This window comes from Lithobates pipiens, unplaced genomic scaffold (genome assembly GCF_037356315.1).
Source record: "Lithobates pipiens isolate NorthernLeopardFrog02 unplaced genomic scaffold, aLitPip1_a1.2 Scaffold_18, whole genome shotgun sequence".
NCBI lineage: Eukaryota > Metazoa > Chordata > Amphibia > Anura > Ranidae > Lithobates > Lithobates pipiens.
Window position 1 is genome coordinate 573,901,568 of NW_027507758.1, and position 27,584 is coordinate 573,929,151.

At 45.5% G+C, this 27,584-nt stretch overlaps 1 protein-coding gene across 1 annotated transcript in view; it reads left to right on the forward strand.

The window, feature by feature from the left end:
- Window positions 1-349: 349 nt before the first annotated feature.
- RHAG (Rh associated glycoprotein) overlaps window positions 350-27,584 on the forward strand; it is an 86,050-nt gene continuing 58,815 nt past the window's right edge. The window contains exon 1 of the mRNA XM_077489046.1: window positions 350-576. Coding sequence (XP_077345172.1) covers window positions 411-576 — 166 coding nt within the window. The 5' untranslated portion in view covers window positions 350-410. The remainder of the gene's footprint in view (window positions 577-27,584) is intronic.

Genomic DNA, 27,584 nt, shown 5'->3' on the forward strand with positions numbered 1-27,584 from the left:
TGGGGTTACAAACATTTGTAGTGCATTTATTTACTTATTTATTTAATTCATTTATGTCATCAATTTCCTCTTCAGGTTATATTATGTAACTGCCTGGGAACAAAATCAGAGAACTTGGCATCAACTCAGAAAGTGTTGAAAACTGCATTAAGACTGAGCGATCAAAAAATACAGGGAAAATAAATAAATAAATGAAAATAAACTACTACATGTTGTGTCAATTTGTACTTGGTGTGAATTAAGTATTTGAGCAGACAGTGTTTCCTTGGAGGGAGTGTCCCTCTGACCAGCCCCCCTTCTTTCTGCAGTGTCATCCATATCTGAGGTCACCCATTAAATAGGAGCTGCACAGCCTCCCTTTATCAGTGCCTTGCAGGACTAGACAAGAGCATAGCCACAGCTCTGCCATCATGTCTTTCGACACTAATATGAGGTTTAAATTTTCCATATTGGCTATTGCTCTTCAGACAATAGTAATAATTTTATTTGGGGTATTTGTGCGATATAGTACTGAGGACCACTCAACATCTCACAATGCCACGCTCAAAGATGACACCTTCATTAATCTATATCCATGTGAGTAGAAAAAAGTCTGCGTAATATTTTGTTTATTTTTATTTTTTTATGTAAAGAAATATGTAAAATAATTAACTAACTTGCACTTTATAACAGGTAAATGCACAAAAAGTTAAGTGAATATATATATCTATATATCAATATCTTTATATATATATATATATATATATATATATATATATATATATATATATATATATATATATATAAATTCACGTAACTTTTTGTACATTTACCTGTTATGGAAATGTAAGTTAGTTAATTATTTGACATATTTGTTTACGTAAAAAAAAAAATATTTTATATTATTGTTATTATTATTATTTTTTAGTAGCAGTCATTGCGATAGCATGTTTGTATTATTATTTGTATTGTATTGTATTATTATTTTTTTTATTATTTATTTTTTATTATTATTATTGCTGCTATTGACTTTATGATGACAATGATGATGATCATTCTTAGTAGTAGTAATAGTAGTGGCAGTAGAAGTTGTAGAAGGTTTTTTTTTTTTTATTATTGCTTGTTTTTATTATGAATATTATTATTATAATTATTTTTATTATTATTATTATTATTAGTAGTAGTAGTAGTAGTAGTAATAGTCATCGTAGTTTTAGTACCAATAGTGCTATTGTTGCTTTAGTGTTATATTTTGTTAAATAATAATAATACTTTGTAACTGGGGAAAGGGGAAATGACTATAGACCCTAGACAGGTGTAACTGAACAAAATATGTAATTAATTCTATCTAAAGAACTTATTTTGCTGCCCTGGGTTAGAAAATTGCTTACCAAGAAAAATGTTATTTAAATCATTTTTCATGATGATTGTTTAAAGCGATATTAAACCACAAACCGAAAATAAGATATTTTGCAGCTTACCAATCATTAGATGTGATGGCTGCATTTGTTTTCTTTCTTTTTTTTCCCTCTGGTTTCACCTGATAACTCTGCCATTATCACCTCCTGTATTAGAGAGCCTACACTCTGGATGAAGGAGAAACAGAGACACCTTTGGACAGCAGTATTGTCAGTCTGGAAGCAGGGGGGTGTTGTGTGTGCTAGCACATTTAAATACACTAACACATTAAATCCAAACTCCAGATAACACTTTTTAAGCAGTTACAGCAAACATTTTTATTTTGGGGGGAGGAATAAAGAGTTGACATAAATTAATAAAAACGGATCATTTTAAGCACCCCTGTCAATGGGAAATTGCTTGTCTCAACCCTCTAACTCCTACATCTGCAGAACAGCTTACTCTGTTAAAAAAAAAAAAAAAAAAGACTTACTTGGCAGATCACCAGATGAAAAAAATAAAAAAAAGTTTATAAAAGAAAACAAATGCAGCCATCACATCTAAGAACTGGTAGGCTACAAGCATATACATGGTTGCTTTTGGGTTTAATACAGCTTTAAAGTAAATATGTGACAAGAGAAATTCAGAAGTTGCCATTGCCGATTATCTTCTGAAAATTATAGCTACTTGGTTGTCATGTTAATCCTTAAGCTTCAATACATTCTTAGTTGTTGTCCAACATGCAAATGAGGTAAGCAGCAGGGAAGTCATGTTCTTTATATGCACTTGTGTTTAAAGTCAGTGACTCAAACTGAAGCATGTCATGTTTTCTCATGATAGAACTAAAAGGAAATAAAAAAATAATAATAATTAATTTTTCGATGGAGCATGGGATGGTTATAACCCCTGTCAATTATTTTTTTAAATTTTTTTTTCATTTGTGTCCCATTTGAGAAATTTCCCTTCACTTCTTGTCCCATAGCCACTAGAAACGTGCACAATTGAAAAGTGTTTAGTTTTGGATTCATTCAATAAAGCGGGAGTCCGCCGGGAGTTCCGCCATTTTTTTTTTTTAAAAGCCAGCAGCTACAAATACTGCAGCTGCTGACTTTTAAAATAGTGACACTTACCCGCCCAGCGCGCCCGCGATGTCGGCACCCGAAGCCGATCTCTCGATCGTCTCTCTGGTGCTGCCGCCGCCATCTTGGGTATGGAAATCAGTAAGTGGAGCCTTTCGGCTTAATTTCCCGGTTCTCTACTGCGCATGCGCGAGTCGCGCTGCACAATAAGGATGGTCCCTGCTGTCTCTGGGATCCGTGTGTTTCCCAGCAGGCAGCGGGGACTTTCGGAAAGGGGCGTGGATTCTGCGGAAAGGGGCGTACCTTCTGCAGAATCTACGCCGGAAGTGGGTGCAGATACCTGTACTGTACAGGTACCTGCACCCCCTCCCCCCTGAAAGGTGCCAATTGTGGCGCCGGAGGGGGGGAGGGTTCCAATGAGCGGAAGGTCCACTTTAGGGTAGACCTCCGCTTTAAGTTTAAAATTTCGTTTAGTCATTTTCGTTATGTTCGAATGATTCATTTTTAGAATTTATTTTGTATATTCAAATTTATTTCAAATATTCGGATTAATTTCATATATTTGGATTTGTTTCATATATATATGTTGTCCTGCATTTTCATATTTTTGGAAGCTATTTCGGAAGACTGGCTGTATTCGTTTTAACATGTTCATTTGTTATTTTGGGAGATTACTTATACACTCTGCAACAAAGATATGATCTGACACAGCCCCAGTAACAGGCCTCCATCTCTTATATACATATGTATGCAAAAAACTATGGTCATAGGACTTTGTGTGAGACCAGTCACCTAATAAAGTCATGGTACAAAAAATCTATAAAATAGAAATTGATTTATTATACAAACAGAATTAAAAAAAGTTCTCTAAATACACAATGCAATTGTTGAAACAAATTCCATTAGAAGCTGACATTCATATAATTAATAAAATAATTTCATAATATATGGATACATGATGGCATTTGTAAGTGGGTACATGATAAATATAGGCTATACCACATGAGGCTGTTTTTACATAAAAGAACGCTACGCGTTTCGAGGATCCATCCTATCGTCAGGAGTGTAATGTCAAAGATATCTATAAATATAGATGGTGTATTAACCACTTGCTGACAGCTTGCCACCGATATACATCGGCACAATGGCAACGGTGGGCAAATGGGCGTACCTGTACATCCACTTTAATTGGCATGACCATGCCTGCAGACTCGGTGCCCGCCAGTGTCCTGCAATCATGTCACGGAGCTGCAGAACAGGGTGATGCCTATGTAAACAAGCCATTTCCCCGTTCTCTATAGTGACATGTCATCGGGAACAGTGATCGATGTCATGTGAGTGGAAGCCCACCCCCCCATAGTTAGAATCACTCCCTAGGACACACTTAACCCCTTGATCTCCCCTAGTGTTTAACCCCTTCTATGCCAGTGTCATTTATGCAGTAATCAGTGCATTTTTATAGCACTGATCGATGTATAAATGACAATGGTCCCAAAAAAGTGTCAAAAGTGTCCGATGTATCCGCCATAATGTCGCAGTCATGATAAAAATCACAGATCACCGCCATTACTAATATAAAAAAAAAAAACGAATACTAAAAATGCCATAAAACTATCCTCTATTTTGTAGATGCTCTAACAATTGAGCAAACCAATCAATATACTCATATTGTGATTTTTTTACCAAAAATATGTAGAAGAATACATATCGGCCTAAACTGAGGAAAAAAATAGTTTTTTTATATATTTTGGGGGGATATTTACTATAGCAAAAAATATTGCTTTTTTTTCAAAATTGTCACTCTTTTTTTGTTTATAGCGCAAACAATAAAATCTCAGAGGTGATAAAATACCACCAAAAGAAAGCTCTATTTGTGGAGAAAAAAAGGACGTAAATTTTGTTTGGTTGCAACATCGCACGACCGCGCAATTGTCAGTTAAAGCGACACAGTGCCGGATCGCAAAAAGTGCTCTGGTCAGGAAGGGGGTAAAATCTTCTGGGGCTGAAGCGATTAATGGGGATTCCCTGTGTTGAAAAAAGAAGGGAGGATATTGGAAAAACAAGGGGTCTAAGCCCCCGTACACACGGTCGGACATTCCGACAACAAAATCCGTCAGATTTTTTCCATGGCACTTTGTCTGATCGGAATTCTCTACAAATGATCGGAAAATGTCAGATCGGATTTTGTTGTCGGAAAATTTGAGGTCCTGATCTCAAATTTTTTCCGTCGATAGAGCCCACACACAATCGGATTTTCCGACAATATAATCCGATCGGACTGTCAGAATTTCCGACCGTGTGTCCAGGGCATTACACTTACATGTCAGCCCATGGAATAAATGATGGCCCAGCTGCTAAAACGAAAGACGGGGGTGTCCAATATGATGCCAGCCCCAGGGCTGAGGCAGGAGACCAAGAGAACAGCCAATAAGCAGGACCTCCCCATCTTTCTTTTTAGTAGCTGGGCCATCATTTATTCTATGAGCTGACATGTAAGTGTTAGACCCCTTTTTTTTCCAATATCTTTATGTCTTTGTTCAACATAGGGAATCCCCATTAATAGATTATCTTTTACCATCTATATTTATAGATATCTTTGACATTACACTCCTGACGAGAGGATGGATCCTCGAAATGCTCTACTCGTTTCGAGGATCCATCCTCTAGTCAGGAATGTAATGTCAAAGATATCTATAAATATAGATATAGAAATTATATCAAAATTTTCTGTACCCGTTTACAAATGCCATCATTTTTCTGTATATTATGAAATTATTTTATTAATTATTTGAATGTCAGTTTCTAATGGAATTTGTTTCAACAATTGCATCATGCATTTGGAGAATTTTTTTTTTATAATAAATCAATTTCTATTTTAAGTGACTGACCTCACACAAAGTCCCATAACCATAGTTCTTTGCATACATACTTATGTACTCTGGGATGGATGGTGGGGGATCCATCAGAATATCTGAAACAGAACATTAAGAATTGAACAAAATTTATTTCAGATTCATTCACTATGTTATGATTCAGAGATTTGGATGGATCCATCTCCATCTAACCCAAACACAATATTTAGGAATCATCTTATTTCACTTGTATACTTTACTGTATTAATTTTAACATGTTTCCAGACCATACGAAGCATGTTTTTTATAATAATGAAAAATGTTAAAGCTCTTGGCAAAAGTTTGTAGAATTCACCTCCGTAATATCTCTAAAATTTGCCCTTGTTTAACAAATGAAACCACCAAGCTCCTCTTCACTCCCATGTTATCTCTCGCCTTGACTATTGCAACTCCCTACTCATTGGCCTGCCTCTCCATAGGCTATCCCCTCTTCAGTCTATCATGAATGCTGCGGGCAGACTTATACACCTTACCAACCGCTCAGTGTCTGCCAACTCTCTCCTCCAATCCCTACATTGGCTCCAAATCACCCAGCAAATTCAATTCAAAATACTAACCACAACACTCAAAGCCATTCACAACTCTGCCTGAGCCTCATCACCAATCTTGTCTCCAAATATCACCCAAATCGTCCCCTCCGCTCTTCTCAAGACCTCCTAATCTCAAGCTCTCTCGTCTCCTCCTCCCATGCTCGTCTTCAGGATTTCTCTAGAGCCTCTCCCATCCTCTGGAACTCGCTACCTCCACTGGTCCGGCTTTCCCCTACTCTTGCTACCTTCAGGCGATCCCTGAAAACTCATCTCTTCGGGGAAGCCTATCATGTCAACTAATCTCCTACCACTTCCATCAGCTCTTTCCCCACAGTTATAACCTTTTGTACCATCTGCCCCACTCTATTAGATTGTAAGCTCTTCTGAGCAGGGCCCTTGTGTTTTATTGTATTGTAACTGTATTGTCTCCATTTATATTGTAGAGTGCTGCATAAATTGTTGGCGCTTTATAAATCCTGTATAGTGATGGACGAACTTCCGACGGGACGTTTCGCGAACGCGAAATGCGAACGGACCCAAACGTTCGCGAAACCGACCGTTCGCCGCGGGCCCCATTGACTTCAATGGGAGGCGAACTTTGCAAACCTTCATGTCGAATTTGCGGCCACGTGGTAATTATTAGGGGGTAAAACGTAGTCCCACCATCTGGACAATGACATAATACATGTATGAGGTGAATTTGGGATCGATAACTACAAGCATTTTTATTTTATTTGGGAAATTGTTCTAACAATTCAGGACTATGGAGCTAATGAAGGCAATGGAGGAGAGGGAAGGTCAGGGACCAGGGTAGGCAAAGAAGAGGGTGCAGGAGATGATCACCAGCAGCGTGACATACCGGAATGACACATGCACCGTGATAGAGGCATCTGACAGCAGCACCGTAATACAGAGCACTGACAGCAGCACCGTGACATACAGCGCTGACAGCAGCACCGTGACATACAGCGCTGACAGCAGCACCGTGACATACAGCGCTGACAGCAGCACCGTGACATACAGCGCTGACAGCAGCACCGTGACATACAGCGCTGACAGCAGCACCGTGACATACAGCGCTGACAGCAGCACCGTGACATACAGCGCTGACAGCAGCACCGTGACATACAGCGCTGACAGCAGCACCGTGACATACAGCGCTGACAGCAGCACCGTGACATACAGCGCTGACAGCAGCACCGTGACATACAGCGCTGACAGCAGCACCGTGACATACAGCACTGACAGCAGCACCGTAAGCAGCCCCAGGAGGAAGTCAGCACAGCACAGGGATGGTGTGATCCCCTCATAATAAGAACCCCCAGGAGGAAGTCAGCACAGCACAGGGATAGTGTGATCCCTTCATAATAAGAACCCCCAGGAGGAAGTCAGCACAGCACAGGGATATCATAAGCAGCCCCAGTAGAAATATGACACCGCTCAACCTCTTCAAAGAGGAGGGTAGGGGCATATAGTACGGTGTGCTTTTTTGGGTCAAGGAAGTGAGCCAAATGAATTAAGAAGGTCTGTGTGCTTGATTAAAAAAATAGTTTATAGACATATACATGGTCTACTGGTCACATGTGTTGAATTCCTCCGAGATCCATGCCTCATTCATTTTTAGAAATGTGAGGTAGTTAACACTGTGGTGAGCTAGGCGAGTACGCTTATCGGTCACAATCCCCCCTGCTGCGCTGAACGTCCTTTCGGACAGGACACTGGATGAGGGGCAAGCCAACAGTTCGATTGCAAATTGGGCAAGCTCTGGCCAGAGGTCAAGCCTGCCCACCCAGTAGTCTAGGGGTTCATCACTCCTCAGAGCGTCCACATCGGCCGTTAACCCAATGTAGTCGGACACCTGACGGTCTAGGCGTTCCCTGATGCTGGATCCGGATGACACCTGTCGATGGGTCGGCTGAAAGAATGACCTCATATCCGAAGTCACCAACACATCTTCAAACCGGCCTCTTCTTGCAGGCGCTGTTGGATTGGTACCCGCAAATCCTTCTCTGGGAGTGGGAATTGCTCCTCTGCCAGCGCACGCAAAAGCAGAATGCAGCATTTCTCGAAGCAAGGCCTGGAAGTGCTGCATTCTGACAGCCCTCTGCGACGGCGGTAACATTTCCGCCATTTTGTGTTTGTACCGGGGGTCTAAGTACGTTGCCACCCAGTACTGGTCCTTGACCCTCATGCTTTTTATACGGGGGTCCCTATTAAAACACTGGAGCATGAAGGCCCCCATTTGCACTAAAGTGGAAGCGGTGTGGTGGCCTGGCTCCTGCTCATCATCCAGGATAATGTCGTCCTCTTCATTCTCCTCTCCCCATCCTCGCACAACAGGGATCCCAGAAAGGTTTAAAGCATGCTCTTCTTGCTCCTGCTCATCCGCCCCGGCACCATCCTCCTCTGACTCCTCATCAGACTCCTGTTGTTGACTTGTCTCAGATAGAGTAGCCCCCCCTGGGAATTCATCCAGCATTGCGACTTCCTCATCTTCCCGCTCCTGCTCCTCCACAGCCTGATCAATGACACGACGCAATGCACGCTCCAGAAAGAAGGCATAAGGTACCATGTCACTGATGGCGCCATGGCTGCGACTGACCAGTTTGGTGATCTCCTCAAATGGCCGCAGAAGTCTGCATGTGTCGCGCATGAGCAGCCACTGGCGCGGTGAAAAAAAACCCAGCTCCCCAGAACCGTTTCTTTCGCAGAGTTCATACAGGTAGACGTTAACTGCACGTTTCTGCTGGAGCAGCCTATCAAGCATATAGAAGGTTGAGTTCCATCGCGTCGGGCAATCGCAAATAAGACGTCTGACCGGCAGATGGTGTCGCCGCTGAATGTCAGCAAGGCGAGCCATGGCCGTGTAAGATCTTCTGAAATGGGCCGAGATTTTCCTTGCCTGCCGCAAGATGTCCTGGACCCCAGGGTATTTGACAAGGAATCGCTGCACGACCAAGTTTAAGACGTGTGCCATGCACGGCACGTGCGTGATTTTGCCCTGTTTCAATGCGCTAAGCAGATTGGCACCGTTGTCACACACCACTTTACCAACTGTCAAATTGAGCGGTGTTAGCCACTCATCTGCCTGTGAACGCAAAGCTGAAAGGAGTGCCGGGCCAGTGTGGCTCTTTGCTTCCAGGCACAACAGACGCAGCACGGCATGGCAACGTCTCACCTGGCATGTGGAATAGGTTCTGGGGAGCTTGGGCGGTGCAGTGGAAGAGACGCTAGCAGCGGAAAAGGAGGAGGCAGCTGAGGAGGAGAGGGAGGAGGATGGAGTAGGAGGAGGAGAAGAAGAGTCAGGCCTGCATGCAATCCGTGGCGGTAAAACCAAATCTACACGGGTGCCACGGGTTACATGCTTGACGGCCGTCAGAAGGTTCACCCAGTGGGCAGTAAAACTGATATACCTTCCCTGCCCGTGTTTGCTAGACCACGTGTCTGTGGTCAGATGTATCTTGGCACCGACACTGTGTGCCAGAGATACATTCACTTGCCGCTGAACATGGCCATATAGCTCTGGGATGCCCTTCTCTGAGAAATACTTCCTTCCTGGGACCTTCCATTGTGGTGTTCCAATGGCCACAAATTTGCGAAAGGCCTCCGAGTCCACCAGTTTATATGGCAGTAGTTGGCGGGCTATGAGTTCTGACAAGCCAGCCGCCAACCGTTGGGCAAGAGGGTTATCCGGCATCATCATTTTTTTACGCTCAAACATTAGGCCCACGGAAGCCTGCCTTTTTGCAGAAAAATGTGAGCTTGGCGTGATGGAAGGTGGAGTGGAGGACAATTGTGAGGAGAGAGGAGAAGGAGAAGTAGAAGACGAGGCTGGACGGTGAGAGCCTGCAGTGTGGCTTTGTGTGTTCCGTTGCTCCCACTGGGCTCGGTGATGGCTGCTCATGTGCCTTCTTAAGGCGGTCGTCCCTAGGTGAGTATTGGGCTTACCGCGACTAACGCGTTGACTGCAAAGATTGCAGATGGCAACGCTATTGTCAGCAGCGGACACGTTAAAAAAAGCCCACACTGCGGAGCCATGTGCCGGTGTCCTGGGAGCGCCAGATGTGACCGTACATGGTCGATGACTCGCTCCTGATACATTTGCAGTCTGCTTTGTCCCTGCTGTGCAATGTAAGTCATTGCTGCTTCTCCTCCCTATCTGCTGGTCCATATCTCCCTCTGAACTCCCCTCCTCTTCCTCTCTTGTGGGCACCCACGTGACATCACTAGACACGTCATCATCAACGTCACCTTCCCCACCGCTATAAGTAGAGATCTCGGAGTAGGCAGCAACACCGGGGACCAACCTCCTCCTTGGGCTGATCTGGGTACTGGCGTCAGACTGCTGAGTAGCGCTTGTTGCTACCTCCTCTTCCTGATCCAATACCAAGAGTGGCTGCGCATCAGAAATGTCCTCTTGATATGGATCGGAAAATAATTCCAGTGACTCAAGCGGAAGGTATGTGGTGGTGGTGGTGGTGGTCGTGTTGTTGGTGGTAGTGTCTTTGGGGGTGCACATAGCAGAGAGTGAAGAAGAGGGTGCAGATCGAGAGGATGAGGAGGGTGCAGAAGAGTAAGGCTGAGCGAGCCACTCAACCAAGTCTGGTGCATCCTTTAAAGTAATTGAACGCACCTTCTGCAACTTCCCACTTTGGCTCAAGCCTGTTGCTCCTGCCCTACCCCTACCACCCCTGCGGAAGGGCCTGCCTCTTCCTCTGCATGTCATTTTTTAAATGACCCTGTGACAAAACTCTTAGTCCCTATACCGCTGAAGGACTGCTGCAGTATAGGTGAGCGGTCAGCAGTGGTGCACGTCAACCCTATCTATTGTGGACCTATAGCGGTCCTTACAGAACAGCAGACTGTACCGCACTCAAGCCTATGTACCGTAGCACCCTATACCAAGTTACCAGTCCTTATAAGAACTTTTGTGGACCAAGCAGGTTGTGTATTAGTGTTTAGCAGACTGTACGTCAGTCCCTATACCGCTGAAGGACTGCTGCAGTATAGGGCAGCGGTCAGCAGTGGTGCACGTCAACCCTATCTATTGTGGACCGATAGCGGTCCTTACAGAACAGCAGACTGTACCGCACTCAAGCCTATGTACCGTAGCACCCTATACCAAGTTACCAGTCCTTATAAGAACTTTTGTGGACCAAGCAGGTTGTGTATTAGTGTTTAGCAGACTGTACGTCAGTCCCTATACCGCTGAAGGACTGCTGCAGTATAGGGCAGCGGTCAGCAGTGGTGCACGTCAACCCTATCTATTGTGGACCGATAGCGGTCCTTACAGAACAGCAGACTGTACCGCACTCAAGCCTATGTACCGTAGCACCCTATACCAAGTTACCAGTCCTTATAAGAACTTTTGTGGACCAAGCAGGTTGTGTATTAGTGTTTAGCAGACTGTACGTCAGTCCCTATACCGCTGAAGGACTGCTGCAGTATAGGGCAGCGGTCAGCAGTGGTGCACGTCAACCCTATCTATTGTGGACCGATAGCGGTCCTTACAGAACAGCAGACTGTACCGCACTCAAGCCTATGTACCGTAGCACCCTATACCAAGTTACCAGTCCTTATAAGAACTTTTGTGGAACAAGCAGGTTGTGTGTTAGTGATTAGCAGACTGTACGTCAGTCCCTATACCGCTGAAGGACTGCTGCAGTATAGGTGAGCGGTCAGCAGTGGTGCACGTCAACCCTATCTATTGTGGACCGATAGCGGTCCTTACAGAACAGCAGACTGTACCGCACTCAAGCCTATGTACCGTAGCACCCTATACCAAGTTACCAGTCCTTATAAGAACTTTTGTGGACCAAGCAGGTTGTGTATTAGTGTTTAGCAGACTGTACGTCAGTCCCTATACCGCTGAAGGACTGCTGCAGTATAGGGCAGCGGTCAGCAGTGGTGCACGTCAACCCTATCTATTGTGGACCGATAGCGGTCCTTACAGAACAGCAGACTGTACCGCACTCAAGCCTATGTACCGTAGCACCCTATACCAAGTTACCAGTCCTTATAAGAACTTTTGTGGAACAAGCAGGTTGTGTATTAGTGTTTAGCAGACTGTACGTCAGTCCCTATACCGCTGAAGGACTGCTGCAGTATAGGTGAGCGGTCAGCAGTGGTGCACGTCAACCCTATCTATTGTGGACCGATAGCGGTCCTTACAGAACAGCAGACTGTACCGCACTCAAGCCTATGTACCGTAGCACCCTATACCAAGTTACCAGTCCTTATAAGAACTTTTGTGGAACAAGCAGGTTGTGTGTTAGTGATTAGCAGACTGTACGTCAGTCCCTATACCGCTGAAGGACTGCTGCAGTATAGGTGAGCGGTCAGCAGTGGTGCACGTCAACCCTATCTATTGTGGACCGATAGCGGTCCTTACAGAACAGCAGACTGTACCGCACTCAAGCCTATGTACCGTAGCACCCTATACCAAGTTACCAGTCCTTATAAGAACTTTTGTGGAACAAGCAGGTTGTGTATTAGTGTTTAGCAGACTGTACGTCAGTCCCTATACCGCTGAAGGACTGCTGCAGTATAGGTGAGCGGTCAGCAGTGGTGCACGTCAACCCTATCTATTGTGGACCGATAGCGGTCCTTACAGAACAGCAGACTGTACCGCACTCAAGCCTATGTACCGTAGCACCCTATACCAAGTTACCAGTCCTTATAAGAACTTTTGTGGAACAAGCAGGTTGTGTGTTAGTGATTAGCAGACTGTACGTCAGTCCCTATACCGCTGAAGGACTGCTGCAGTATAGGTGAGCGGTCAGCAGTGGTGCACGTCAACCCTATCTATTGTGGACCGATAGCGGTCCTTACAGAACAGCAGACTGTACCGCACTCAAGCCTATGTACCGTAGCACCCTATACCAAGTTACCAGTCCTTATAAGAACTTTTGTGGAACAAGCAGGTTGTGTATTAGTGTTTAGCAGACTGTACGTCAGTCCCTATACCGCTGAAGGACTGCTGCAGTATAGGTGAGCGGTCAGCAGTGGTGCACGTCAACCCTATCTATTGTGGACCGATAGCGGTCCTTACAGAACAGCAGACTGTACCGCACTCAAGCCTATGTACCGTAGCACCCTATACCAAGTTACCAGTCCTTATAAGAACTTTTGTGGACCAAGCAGGTTGTGTATTAGTTTTTAGCAGACTGTACGTCAGTCCCTATACCGCTGAAGGACTGCTGCAGTATAGGTGAGCGGTCAGCAGTGGTGCACGTCAACCCTATCTATTGTGGACCGATAGCGGTCCTTACAGAACAGCAGACTGTACCGCACTCAAGCCTATGTACCGTAGCACCCTATACCAAGTTACCAGTCCTTATAAGAACTTTTGTGGAACAAGCAGGTTGTGTATTAGTGTTTAGCAGACTGTACGTCAGTCCCTATACCGCTGAAGGACTGCTGCAGTATAGGTGAGCGGTCAGCAGTGGTGCACGTCAACCCTATCTATTGTGGACCGATAGCGGTCCTTACAGAACAGCAGACTGTACCGCACTCAAGCCTATGTACCGTAGCACCCTATACCAAGTTACCAGTCCTTATAAGAACTTTTGTGGAACAAGCAGGTTGTGTGTTAGTGATTAGCAGACTGTACGTCAGTCCCTATACCGCTGAAGGACTGCTGCAGTATAGGTGAGCGGTCAGCAGTGGTGCACGTCAACCCTATCTATTGTGGACCGATAGCGGTCCTTACAGAACAGCAGACTGTACCGCACTCAAGCCTATGTACCGTAGCACCCTATACCAAGTTACCAGTCCTTATAAGAACTTTTGTGGAACAAGCAGGTTGTGTATTAGTGTTTAGCAGACTGTACGTCAGTCCCTATACCGCTGAAGGACTGCTGCAGTATAGGTGAGCGGTCAGCAGTGGTGCACGTCAACCCTATCTATTGTGGACCGATAGCGGTCCTTACAGAACAGCAGACTGTACCGCACTCAAGCCTATGTACCGTAGCACCCTATACCAAGTTACCAGTCCTTATAAGAACTTTTGTGGACCAAGCAGGTTGTGTATTAGTTTTTAGCAGACTGTACGTCAGTCCCTATACCGCTGAAGGACTGCTGCAGTATAGGGCAGCGGTCAGCAGTGGTGCACGTCAACCCTATCTATTGTGGACCGATAGCGGTCCTTACAGAACAGCAGACTGTACCGCACTCAAGCCTATGTACCGTAGCACCCTATACCAAGTTACCAGTCCTTATAAGAACTTTTGTGGAACAAGCAGGTTGTGTGTTAGTGATTAGCAGACTGTACGTCAGTCCCTATACCGCTGAAGGACTGCTGCAGTATAGGGCAGCGGTCAGCAGTGGTGCACGTCAACCCTATCTATTGTGGACCGATAGCGGTCCTTACAGAACAGCAGACTGTACCGCACTCAAGCCTATGTACCGTAGCACCCTATACCAAGTTACCAGTCCTTATAAGAACTTTTGTGGAACAAGTGAGTTGTGAATGTTTAGCAGACTGCAGCAGAAGGGCAGCAGTCAAGTATAATATCCTTTCTATATTTGGAAGAAAGAATATTATACATGTACAAGCCTATTACTGTACCACTGATACCAGTCCTGAAAAGAACCTTTGTGGAACTAATAATAACAGCAAGTCTTTAAAATTACCCTCACTGCCTGACAACACTGCTTCCTTCCTGTCCCTATACAAATTGGCAAAAAAAGAGAACGATTAGTGGTTACTGGAACAGCTCTTTTGTGGACCTTGATAGTAACAGCTAATGATGATGATGATGATGATGATGATGAAAGACTAATCTGGCTGTCCCTGTAGCATACACCGTCCTTTCCCTTTCTCTAAACTAACAAAAGACACTCAGGCTGCTGCAAGAATCAGCAGCACAGCAAACCTATCAACACCTAACACCTATACCAGTCCTGAAAAGAACTTTTGTGTACCAAATAGCTAGTGGTTTATCTCTCCCTACTCCACACAGGAACCTGTCCCTATCTTAACAGAAGAAAGAATGTAAAATGGCCACCGGATCGGGTGTATTTATAGGTTAGGGGGAATGTACAAGTGTCCATGTGCTGTCATGTCTCAATTGGCTGTCCTGTATCACATGATAAACGTGTCACCAAAGGTTAAAGTTCTTGTATACATTAAACACGTAAGTCCGCCGCGGCGAACGACGGAAAAAGGCGTTCGAACGTGCGGACCGCGAATGTCGGAAATTCGCCGCGAAACGACCGCCGGGCGAACCGTTCGGCCATCACTAATCCTGTATAATAATAATAATAATAATAATTTCTCTCCACTCTACCTAAAACTAAAAAGTTTTGCCTTTAACTGTACGTTACCTTCCAAATTTACATTTTTTGAGTTTCTTATTTCTTATGCAACTAAAGATACTAATTATTTTTGTGTGTTTTTTTTTTTTTTAAACTGAGTAATAAATATTACTGCCACAATGAAAATATTTCTTATCACAGGAAATACTCCACAACAAACCCACTTGGCTGTCTAATTTCATCCACACAACAGGATTTCCTTTTCAGTGATAGTTTTTGCAATTGCTGACGTTTAAATGCTAAGAGCTTTGCCCTCAGTTTATACAAAGAGTGACTTTCCAGAATGTGTTGACATGTATTGCTCTCCTAATGGATGTTACATAATTCACTCTTGAAGGTACAACATTAGTGATGGACGAACTTCCGACGGGACGTTTCGCGAACGCGAAACGCGAACGGGCACAAACGTTCGCGAAAACGACCGTTCGCCGCGGGCTCCATTGACTTCAATGGGAGGCGAATTTCGCAAACCTTTAGGTCGAATTTGCGGCCACGGGGTAATTATTAGGGGGTAGCACGTAGTCCCACCACCTGGACAATAGCATAATACATGTATGAGGTGAATTTGGGATCGATAACTACAAGCATTTTTTTTTTATTTGGGAAATTGTTCTGACAATTCAGGACTATGGAGCTAATGAAGGCAATGGAGGAGAGGGAAGGTCAGGGACCAGGGTAGGCAAACAAGAGGGTGCAGGAGATACAGAGCACTGACAGCAGCACCGTAATACAGAGCACTGACATCAGCACCGTGACATACAGCGCTGACAGCAGCTCCGTGACATACAGCGCTGACAGCAGCTCCGTGACATACAGCGCTGACAGCAGCTCCGTGACATACAGCGCTGACAGCAGCTCCGTGACATACAGCGCTGACAGCAGCTCCGTGACATACAGCGCTGACAGCAGCACCGTGACATACAGCGCTGACAGCAGCTCCGTGACATACAGCGCTGACAGCAGCTCCGTGACATACAGCGCTGACAGCAGCTCCGTGACATACAGCGCTGACAGCAGCTCCGTGACATACAGCGCTGACAGCAGCTCCGTGACATACAGCGCTGACAGCAGCACCGTGACATACAGCGCTGACAGCAGCTCCGTGACATACAGCGCTGACAGCAGCTCCGTGACATACAGCGCTGACAGCAGCTCCGTGACATACAGCGCTGACAGCAGCTCCGTGACATACAGCGCTGACAGCAGCTCCGTGACATACAGCGCTGACAGCAGCTCCGTGACATACAGCGCTGACAGCAGCTCCGTGACATACAGCGCTGACAGCAGCTCCGTGACATACAGCGCTGACAGCAGCTCCGTGACATACAGCGCTGACAGCAGCTCCGTGACATACAGCGCTGACAGCAGCTCCGTGACATACAGCGCTGACAGCAGCTCCGTGACATACAGCGCTGACAGCAGCACCGTAAGCAGCCCCAGGAGGAAGTCAGCACAGCACAGGGATGGTGTGATCCCCTCATAATAAGAACCCCCAGGAGGAAGTCAGCACAGCACAGGGATGGTGGGAGCCCCTCATAATAAGAACACCCAGGAGGAAGTCAGCACAGCACAGGGATGGTGGGAACCCCTCATAATAAGCAGCCCCAGTAGAAATATGACACCGCTCAACCTCTTCAAAGAGGAGGGTAGGGGCATATAGTACGGTGTGCTTTTTTGGGTCAGGGAAGTGAGCCAAATGAATTAAGAAGGTCTGTGTGCTTGATTCCAAAAATTGTTTATAGACATATACATGGTCTACTGATCACATGTGTTGAATTCCTCCGAGATCCATGCCTCATTCATTTTTAGAAATGTGAGGTAGTTAACACTGTGGTGAGCTAGGCGAGTACGCTTATCGGTCACAATCCCCCCTGCTGCGCTGAACGTCCTTTCGGACAGGACACTGGATGAGGGGCAAGCCAACAGTTCGATTGCAAATTGGGCAAGCTCTGGCCAGAGGTCAAGCCTGCCCACCCAGTAGTCTAGGGGTTCATCACTCCTCAGAGCGTCCACATCGGCCGTTAACCCAATGTAGTCGGACACCTGACGGTCTAGGCGTTCCCTGATGCTGGATCCGGATGACACCTGTCGATGGGTCGGCTGAAAGAATGACCTCATATCCGAAGTCACCAACACATCTTCAAACCGGCCTCTTCTTGCAGGCGCTGTTGGATTGGTACCCGCAAATCCTTCTCTGGGAGTGGGAATTGCTCCTCTGCCAGCGCACGCAAAAGCAGAATGCAGCATTTCTCGAAGCAAGGCCTGGAAGTGCTGCATTCTGACAGCCCTCTGCGACGGCGGTAACATTTCCGCCATTTTGTGTTTGTACCGGGGGTCTAAGTACGTTGCCACCCAGTACTGGTCCTTGACCCTCATGCTTTTTATACGGGGGTCCCTATTAAAACACTGGAGCATGAAGGCCCCCATTTGCACTAAAGTGGAAGCGGTGTGGTGGCCTGGCTCCTGCTCATCATCCAGGATAATGTCGTCCTCTTCATTCTCCTCTCCCCATCCTCGCACAACAGGGATCCCAGAAAGGTTTAAAGCATGCTCTTCTTGCTCCTGCTCATCCGCCCCGGCACCATCCTCCTCTGACTCCTCATCAGACTCCTGTTGTTGACTTGTCTCAGATAGAGTAGCCCCCCCTGGGAATTCATCCAGCATTGCGACTTCCTCATCTTCCCGCTCCTGCTCCTCCACAGCCTGATCAATGACACGACGCAATGCACGCTCCAGAAAGAAGGCATAAGGTACCATGTCACTGATGGCGCCATGGCTGCGACTGACCAGTTTGGTGATCTCCTCAAATGGCCGCAGAAGTCTGCATGTGTCGCGCATGAGCAGCCACTGGCGCGGTGAAAAAAAACCCAGCTCCCCAGAACCGTTTCTTTCGCAGAGTTCATACAGGTAGACGTTAACTGCACGTTTCTGCTGGAGCAGCCTATCAAGCATATAGAAGGTTGAGTTCCATCGCGTCGGGCAATCGCAAATAAGACGTCTGACCGGCAGATGGTGTCGCCGCTGAATGTCAGCAAGGCGAGCCATGGCCGTGTAAGATCTTCTGAAATGGGCCGAGATTTTCCTTGCCTGCCGCAAGATGTCCTGGACCCCAGGGTATTTGACAAGGAATCGCTGCACGACCAAGTTTAAGACGTGTGCCATGCACGGCACGTGCGTGATTTTGCCCTGTTTCAATGCGCTAAGCAGATTGGCACCGTTGTCACACACCACTTTACCAACTGTCAAATTGAGCGGTGTTAGCCACTCATCTGCCTGTGAACGCAAAGCTGAAAGGAGTGCCGGGCCAGTGTGGCTCTTTGCTTCCAGGCACAACAGACGCAGCACGGCATGGCAACGTCTCACCTGGCATGTGGAATAGGTTCTGGGGAGCTTGGGCGGTGCAGTGGAAGAGACGCTAGCAGCGGAAAAGGAGGAGGCAGCTGAGGAGGAGAGGGAGGAGGATGGAGTAGGAGGAGGAGAAGAAGAGTCAGGCCTGCATGCAATCCGTGGCGGTAAAACCAAATCTACACGGGTGCCACGGGTTACATGCTTGACGGCCGTCAGAAGGTTCACCCAGTGGGCAGTAAAACTGATATACCTTCCCTGCCCGTGTTTGCTAGACCACGTGTCTGTGGTCAGATGTATCTTGGCACCGACACTGTGTGCCAGAGATACATTCACTTGCCGCTGAACATGGCCATATAGCTCTGGGATGCCCTTCTCTGAGAAATACTTCCTTCCTGGGACCTTCCATTGTGGTGTTCCAATGGCCACAAATTTGCGAAAGGCCTCCGAGTCCACCAGTTTATATGGCAGTAGTTGGCGGGCTATGAGTTCTGACAAGCCAGCCGCCAACCGTTGGGCAAGAGGGTTATCCGGCGTCATCATTTTTTTACGCTCAAACATTAGGCCCACGGAAGCCTGCCTTTTTGCAGAAAAATGTGAGCTTGGCGTGATGGAAGGTGGAGTGGAGGACAATTGTGAGGAGAGAGGAGAAGGAGAAGTAGAAGACGAGGCTGGACGGTGAGAGCCTGCAGTGTGGCTTTGTGTGTTCCGTTGCTCCCACTGGGCTCGGTGATGGCTGCTCATGTGCCTTCTTAAGGCGGTCGTCCCTAGGTGAGTATTGGGCTTACCGCGACTAACGCGTTGACTGCAAAGATTGCAGATGGCAACGCTATTGTCAGCAGCGGACACGTTAAAAAAAGCCCACACTGCGGAGCCATGTGCCGGTGTCCTGGGAGCGCCAGATGTGACCGTACATGGTCGATGACTCGCTCCTGATACATTTGCAGTCTGCTTTGTCCCTGCTGTGCAATGTAAGTCATTGCTGCTTCTCCTCCCTATCTGCTGGTCCATATCTCCCTCTGAACTCCCCTCCTCTTCCTCTCTTGTGGGCACCCACGTGACATCACTAGACACGTCATCATCAACGTCACCTTCCCCACCGCTATAAGTAGAGTAGGCAGCAACACCGGGGACCAACCTCCTCCTTGGGCTGATCTGGGTACTGGCGTCAGACTGCTGAGTAGCGCTTGTTGCTACCTCCTCTTCCTGATCCAATACCAAGAGTGGCTGCGCATCAGAAATGTCCTCTTGATATGGATCGGAAAATAATTCCAGTGACTCAAGCGGAAGGTATGTGGTGGTGGTGGTGGTGGTCGTGTTGTTGGTGGTAGTGTCTTTGGGGGTGCACATAGCAGAGAGTGAAGAAGAGGGTGCAGATCGAGAGGATGAGGAGGGTGCAGAAGAGTAAGGCTGAGCGAGCCACTCAACCAAGTCTGGTGCATCCTTTAAAGTAATTGAACGCACCTTCTGCAACTTCCCACTTTGGCTCAAGCCTGTTGCTCCTGCCCTACCCCTACCACCCCTGCGGAAGGGCCTGCCTCTTCCTCTGCATGTCATTTTTTAAATGACCCTGTGACAAAACTCTTAGTCCCTATACCGCTGAAGGACTGCTGCAGTATAGGTGAGCGGTCAGCAGTGGTGCACGTCAACCCTATCTATTGTGGACCTATAGCGGTCCTTACAGAACAGCAGACTGTACCGCACTCAAGCCTATGTACCGTAGCACCCTATACCAAGTTACCAGTCCTTATAAGAACTTTTGTGGACCAAGCAGGTTGTGTATTAGTGTTTAGCAGACTGTACGTCAGTCCCTATACCGCTGAAGGACTGCTGCAGTATAGGGCAGCGGTCAGCAGTGGTGCACGTCAACCCTATCTATTGTGGACCTATAGCGGTCCTTACAGAACAGCAGACTGTACCGCACTCAAGCCTATGTACCGTAGCACCCTATACCAAGTTACCAGTCCTTATAAGAACTTTTGTGGACCAAGCAGGTTGTGTATTAGTGTTTAGCAGACTGTACGTCAGTCCCTATACCGCTGAAGGACTGCTGCAGTATAGGGCAGCGGTCAGCAGTGGTGCACGTCAACCCTATCTATTGTGGACCGATAGCGGTCCTTACAGAACAGCAGACTGTACCGCACTCAAGCCTATGTACCGTAGCACCCTATACCAAGTTACCAGTCCTTATAAGAACTTTTGTGGACCAAGCAGGTTGTGTGTTAGTGATTAGCAGACTGTACGTCAGTCCCTATACCAATGAAGGACTGCTGCAGTATAGGGCAGCGGTCAGCAGTAGTGCACGGCAACCCTATGTATTGTGGACCGATAGCGGTCCTTACAGAACAGCAGACTGTAACGCACTCAGGCCTATGTACCGTAGCACCCTATACCAAGTTACCAGTCCTTATAAGAACTTTTGTGGACCAAGCAGGTTGTGTGTTAGTGATTAGCAGACTGTACGTCAGTCCCTATACCAATGAAGGACTGCTGCAGTATAGGGCAGCGGTCAGCAGTAGTGCACGGCAACCCTATGTATTGTGGACCGATAGCGGTCCTTACAGAACAGCAGACTGTAACGCACTCAGGCCTATGTACCGTAGCACCCTATACCAAGTTACCAGTCCTTATAAGAACTTTTGTGGACCAAGCAGGTTGTGTGTTAGTGATTAGCAGACTGTACGTCAGTCCCTATACCAATGAAGGACTGCTGCAGTATAGGGCAGCGGTCAGCAGTAGTGCACGGCAACCCTATGTATTGTGGACCGATAGCGGTCCTTACAGAACAGCAGACTGTAACGCACTCAGGCCTATGTACCGTAGCACCCTATACCAAGTTACCAGTCCTTATAAGAACTTTTGTGGACCAAGCAGGTTGTGTGTTAGTGATTAGCAGACTGTACGTCAGTCCCTATACCAATGAAGGACTGCTGCAGTATAGGGCAGCGGTCAGCAGTAGTGCACGGCAACCCTATGTATTGTGGACCGATAGCGGTCCTTACAGAACAGCAGACTGTACTGCACTCAGGCCTATGTACCGTAGCACCCTATACCAAGTTACCAGTCCTTATAAGAACTTTTGTGGACCAAGCAGGTTGTGTGTTAGTGATTAGCAGACTGTACGTCAGTCCCTATACCAATGAAGGACTGCTGCAGTATAGGGCAGCGGTCAGCAGTAGTGCACGGCAACCCTATGTATTGTGGACCGATAGCGGTCCTTACAGAACAGCAGACTGTACTGCACTCAGGCCTATGTACCGTAGCACCCTATACCAAGTTACCAGTCCTTATAAAAACTTTTGTGGACCAAGCAGGTTGTGTGTTAGTGTTTAGCAGACTGTGCGTCAGTCCCTATACCGCTGAAGGACTGCTGCAGTATAGGGCAGCGGTCAGCAGTAGTGCACGGCAACCCTATGTATTGTGGACCGATAGCGGTCCTTACAGAACAGCAGACTGTAACGCACTCAGGCCTATGTACCGTAGCACCCTATACCAAGTTACCAGTCCTTATAAGAACTTTTGTGGACCAAGCAGGTTGTGTGTTAGTGATTAGCAGACTGTACGTCAGTCCCTATACCAATGAAGGACTGCTGCAGTATAGGGCAGCGGTCAGCAGTAGTGCACGGCAACCCTATGTATTGTGGACCGATAGCGGTCCTTACAGAACAGCAGACTGTAACGCACTCAGGCCTATGTACCGTAGCACCCTATACCAAGTTACCAGTCCTTATAAGAACTTTTGTGGACCAAGCAGGTTGTGTGTTAGTGATTAGCAGACTGTACGTCAGTCCCTATACCAATGAAGGACTGCTGCAGTATAGGGCAGCGGTCAGCAGTAGTGCACGGCAACCCTATGTATTGTGGACCGATAGCGGTCCTTACAGAACAGCAGACTGTAACGCACTCAGGCCTATGTACCGTAGCACCCTATACCAAGTTACCAGTCCTTATAAGAACTTTTGTGGACCAAGCAGGTTGTGTGTTAGTGATTAGCAGACTGTACGTCAGTCCCTATACCAATGAAGGACTGCTGCAGTATAGGGCAGCGGTCAGCAGTAGTGCACGGCAACCCTATGTATTGTGGACCGATAGCGGTCCTTACAGAACAGCAGACTGTACCGCACCCAAGCCTATGTACCGTAGCACCCTAGACAGACCAAGTTACCAGTCCTGATAAAGAGCTTTGTGGAACAAGTGAGTTGTGAATGATTAGCAGACTGCAGCAGAAGGGCAGCAGTCAAGTATAATATTCTTTCTATATTTGGAAGAAAGAATATTATACGTGTACAAGCCTATTACCGTACCACTGATACCAGTCCTGAAAAGAACCTTTGTGGAACTAATAGTAACAGCAAGTCTTTAAAATTATCCTCACTGCCTGACACACTGCTTCCTGCCTGTCCCTATACAAATTGGCAAAAAAGAGTAGGCTGGAACGATTAGCTGGAACAGCTCTTTTGTGGACCTGATAGTAACAGCTAATGATGATGATGATGATGATGATGAAGAAAGACTAATCTGGCTGAGCTGTCCCTAAAATAGCAGCATACAGCGCTCTGTCCCTTTATCTAAACTGACAAAAGAAACTCAGGCTGCTGACCTAACACCTATACCAGTCCTGAAAAGAACTTTTGTGTACCAAATAGCTAGCGTTTTCTCTGTCCCTACTCCACACAGGATCCTTTCCCTACAGTGACAGAAGAAAGAATGTAAAATGGCCACCGGATCGGGTGTATTTATAGGTTAGGGGGAATGTCCAAGTGTCCATGAGCTGTCATGTCTCAATTGGTTGTCCTGTAACACATGATAAACGTGTCACGAAAGGTTAAAGTTCTTGTATACATTAAACACGTAAGTCCGCCGGGGCGAACGACGGAAAAAGGCGTTCGAACCCGCGGACGGCGAAAGTCGGAAATTCGCCGCGAAACGACCGCCGGGCGAACCGTTCGGCCATCACTATACAACATAACTCACAGGAACAAAATCCATCAAAAAAAAAAAGAAAAAAAAAAGAGATCTCTTCCATATGTATTTCTTAATTTATTTCTAAATAATGATCATCTGGGAGATTTAATAATATTGGAAAGGATTAAATTGGAACGCAAACAAAAAAATATTTTGGCTAGAATGTTGAATGGTTAGACACTTTGGGAGGGATTTACTAAAACGAAAGAACTCAGAATATAGTGCAGCTGTACATGGTAGCCAATCAGCTTCTAACTTCAGCTTTTTAACCACTTCCCACATGGCCTATAGCAAATTGACGGCCGGGCGGTGGTTCTGTTATCCTGACTGGGCATCATATGACATCCAGCAGGATAATATGCCGATGCGCGCCCACAGGGGTTACGCAACGCAGCGATCGGAGGTGCTGTGTGTCAGTCTGACACACTGCATCTCCGATCGTTGTAAGGAGCCTCTGAAAAAGGCCTCTTACCATGTGATCAGCTGTGACCAATCACAGTGCTCTGATTATCAGTGCAGACCCATCAGTACTGACTTTCAGTGCCCATCAGTGGTGCCTGTCAGTCCCCAGCAGTGATGCCAATCAGTGCCGCCTATTGGTGCCATCTATTACTGCCCATGAATGCTGCCCGTCAGTGCCCTCTATCAGTGCACATCAGTGATGCCTGTCATTTCCACCGTTTAGAGGCCATAAGTGCTGCCTATCAGTGCCCATCAGTGACACCTGTCAGTGACCATCAGTGCAGCTTATTTGTGCCTCCTCATCAAGGCCTCCTCATCAGTGCCACCTTATCAGTGCAGCTTATCAGTGCCCATCAGTTCAACCTCATCAGTGCAGCCTATCAGTGCCCATCAGTGCAGCCTCATCAGTGCACATCAGTGAAGTAGAAAAATTACTTATTTACAAAATTTTATAACAGAAATGAAGAAAAAATATTTTTTTTCAAAAATGTTGGTCTTTTTTTTTTGTTTAGCAAAAAATAAAAACCCAGTGGTGATTAACCACTTAACGACCAGGCCATAGCCAAATGATGGCTACAGCATGACCGGCTAGTTTTGGGAGGGTGTCCAGGGACGCTGTCCCTGACTTGCACTTCCCGCACATCCACTGGGGCATGGACCCAGAAGCGCCCATAATCACCGGCTTCTCCGGACCCGGCGCATCATGGATCAAGGTAAAGGGCCAGTGACAGTGGCCTTTTACCATGTGATCACTCCATTCAATGATGGAGCATTCACTTGTCAACAAACTGGCGCATGTTCAGTTCAGCTCTCTCTTCTCCTCATGCTCAGTCGGTACAGTACTTCAGGAGAGATCAATTTTCAATGATTGGCACCATAGCTTGAAGACTTTATAACTTTCACAACGACCAAATATACACTGATTTTGGTTATTTTTACCAAAGATATGTAACAGTAAACATTTTGGCCAAAATTTATAAAGATTAAATTACTAATTTGCTAAATTTTATAACAGAAACAAAGAAAAATGCATTTTTTTCAACAACATTTTCAGTCTTTTTTTTCATTTCTAAAGAATCCAGTGGTGATTAAATACCACCAAAAGAAAGCTCTATTTGTGTGAAAAACAACATTTTCATATGGGTACAGTGTTGCATAATGGGCAGATAAGTGCCCAGTGGGTAAGTGGTTAAATACTAGACATGTGCATTTGTTTTCGTCCGAATGCATTTTCGTCCGAATTTCGGGTATTTTTGTTTTAACAAAGGATAACGAACGTGCAGAATCCGAAAACTGAAAGATCCAACAAATGCTTTATTGTCATTTTCGTTGTGTCAACAGTTTGATATAGATAGGAGATTCGACATGATGCTGATAATAGCGATCTGTGTCCATCGAACCTGTGGTCGAATGTGCCTAACCTTAGCTCTATTAGTTCAAGATTATTTGACACAGAGAGAAAAGATTCAACATGAAGATTCGACGAAGCAGTTGCCGTGAGTGGACATTTATGGTCAAATGCTCTGCCCATAGGCTATAGAAGAATTCTAATGTTGGTTGACTAGTAATAATAATTAATGAATATACATATAACATGAGAATTCTACTATAACTTGTAGGCGGAACATTCGACCGGAAATGTACGATTGCAGAGTCGTACACTTTAGCTGGTCCGTCTAATCTTCTTAGAACATTCGACAGACACCATAAGCCTTCAATGACAGATTCGACCTTAATTATTTCGGATTTTCGGACTAATGCATTTTTTAATGAAACAAAATAAATACAAAAAAATTTCGGGAGTAACTAAATAAAACATTTTTTCGGACGAAAACGAAATTCCAAAATAAAATATTTCAGTGTGCACATGTCTATTAAATACCACCAAAAGAAAGCTGATTAAAAAATGTTGTTTGGTTACAGTGCTGCATGACCGCGCAATTGTAATTCATAGTGCAACAGCACTGAAAGCTGAAAATTGGCCAGGGCAGGATGGGGGTGAAAGTGAATAAAAAGGAATCCAAATGTTAAAAAGAATGATAGGAAATTTGAATTTCCCAGTAATACAAAAATAAGCAAAATACTTGTGATCAATCATCAAGTCTATTAAGCTAACAACATTTTTTCACCAGGTATGGCTAGAATAAGTGGGCCTTAAGCGAATATAAAAAGCTATTGAGAGGGAAAGGAGCTCAGGAGAGAAATCAACACCATGAGCTGGATTACAATGTACCCACTTTTTATTGCATCTGATCTTTATCCAATATCTGTTAACAAAAAAACATTCTCTGATTAGGTACACCACATATTAGCTCTGATGGGACAGCACCACCAATTGATCTCAATAGGCCAAAGTGTGGCTGGTCATTGAGGACTGGCAACAAGACAGCCTGCTTGTTGGAACATATACAATAGATATGATTACCACCTCTAAAAAATTCTAGAAACACCAATTGAAGGATCACCTTCCAAGATATTGCACCTTTTCTTTTTTTTTTTTTTTTAAACATTTTATTGGGAAAAACAAGGGAAATAATACAAGCATATAGGAAAGTAAAAGACATTCATTTCTTACGGAAACCCGTATCCAATGGCTGAAAAAATAGCTAATGTCACAAACAGTTATCAGAGATAATACGTGAACACTTACAAGCACAATGAAGGTGATAGATCTGAACCACAGTTACCCTGGAGGGGTGCTATAGCTGAATCGTGATTGGTGCTCAAATAAGGGTGAATCTAAACTGTCTTCGCTTATTGCACCTTTTCTAAGGTGGCTAAAGCTCTCATTAGCCATCTATTTTAATGCATTTCAATAAATCTACTGTTTTATCTATTTTAGCTATTTGTTTTTTTATGGTGCCTCTAAAGCCCTTATATATTGGGGGGTGATCCTTTAAATTGTGTTGCTTGTTGGAACACATCAGGTATGTGAAACTGCAAATATGGCTCTTGTTCAACTGCTTGGCTTGTGAAACACCCATATGTACTATGCCAGAAGCTGCAGTAGTGTTAAAGTAGAACTATAGACAAAACTTTTTTTTTTTTCATTTTGGATAGAGTAACAGAGGGTTATAACCCCTGTAAGGTTTATTTCTGCCCTCTTTGTCCCATTGGGGAGATTTCCCTTCACTTCCTGTCCCATAGCCAAAACAGGAAGTGAGACGAAATCTCTCCAAATTAAGAGAATCTCTAGGGGATCTCGAGGTCACCAGAACTACTGTCCTCTTTGGAAAACCCTATTTTACTTTTCTGGGGACAACAAAGTTTTGGATAGAGTGGAGAAGGATTAGAACACCAGTCAGTTTTTATTGCTGTCTGTGCCCCCCGAAGATTTGGGATTTTCTTTTTCTTTTAGTTTCAATGATAATGGTAAACAGAACAAAGAGACCCTCTCTCTTTCTTCTGTTTACCATTATCATTGATAGTAAAAGTAAAATAAAATCCCAAATCTCCTTAACGGGGGGCACAGACAGCAATAAAAACTGACTGCTGTTCTAATCCTTCTCCACTCTATACAAAGCTTTAAAAAAAGTTTTGCCTTTAGCCATACTTTAACCACTTTAGCTGAATGGCTCATGACGATATACGTCGGC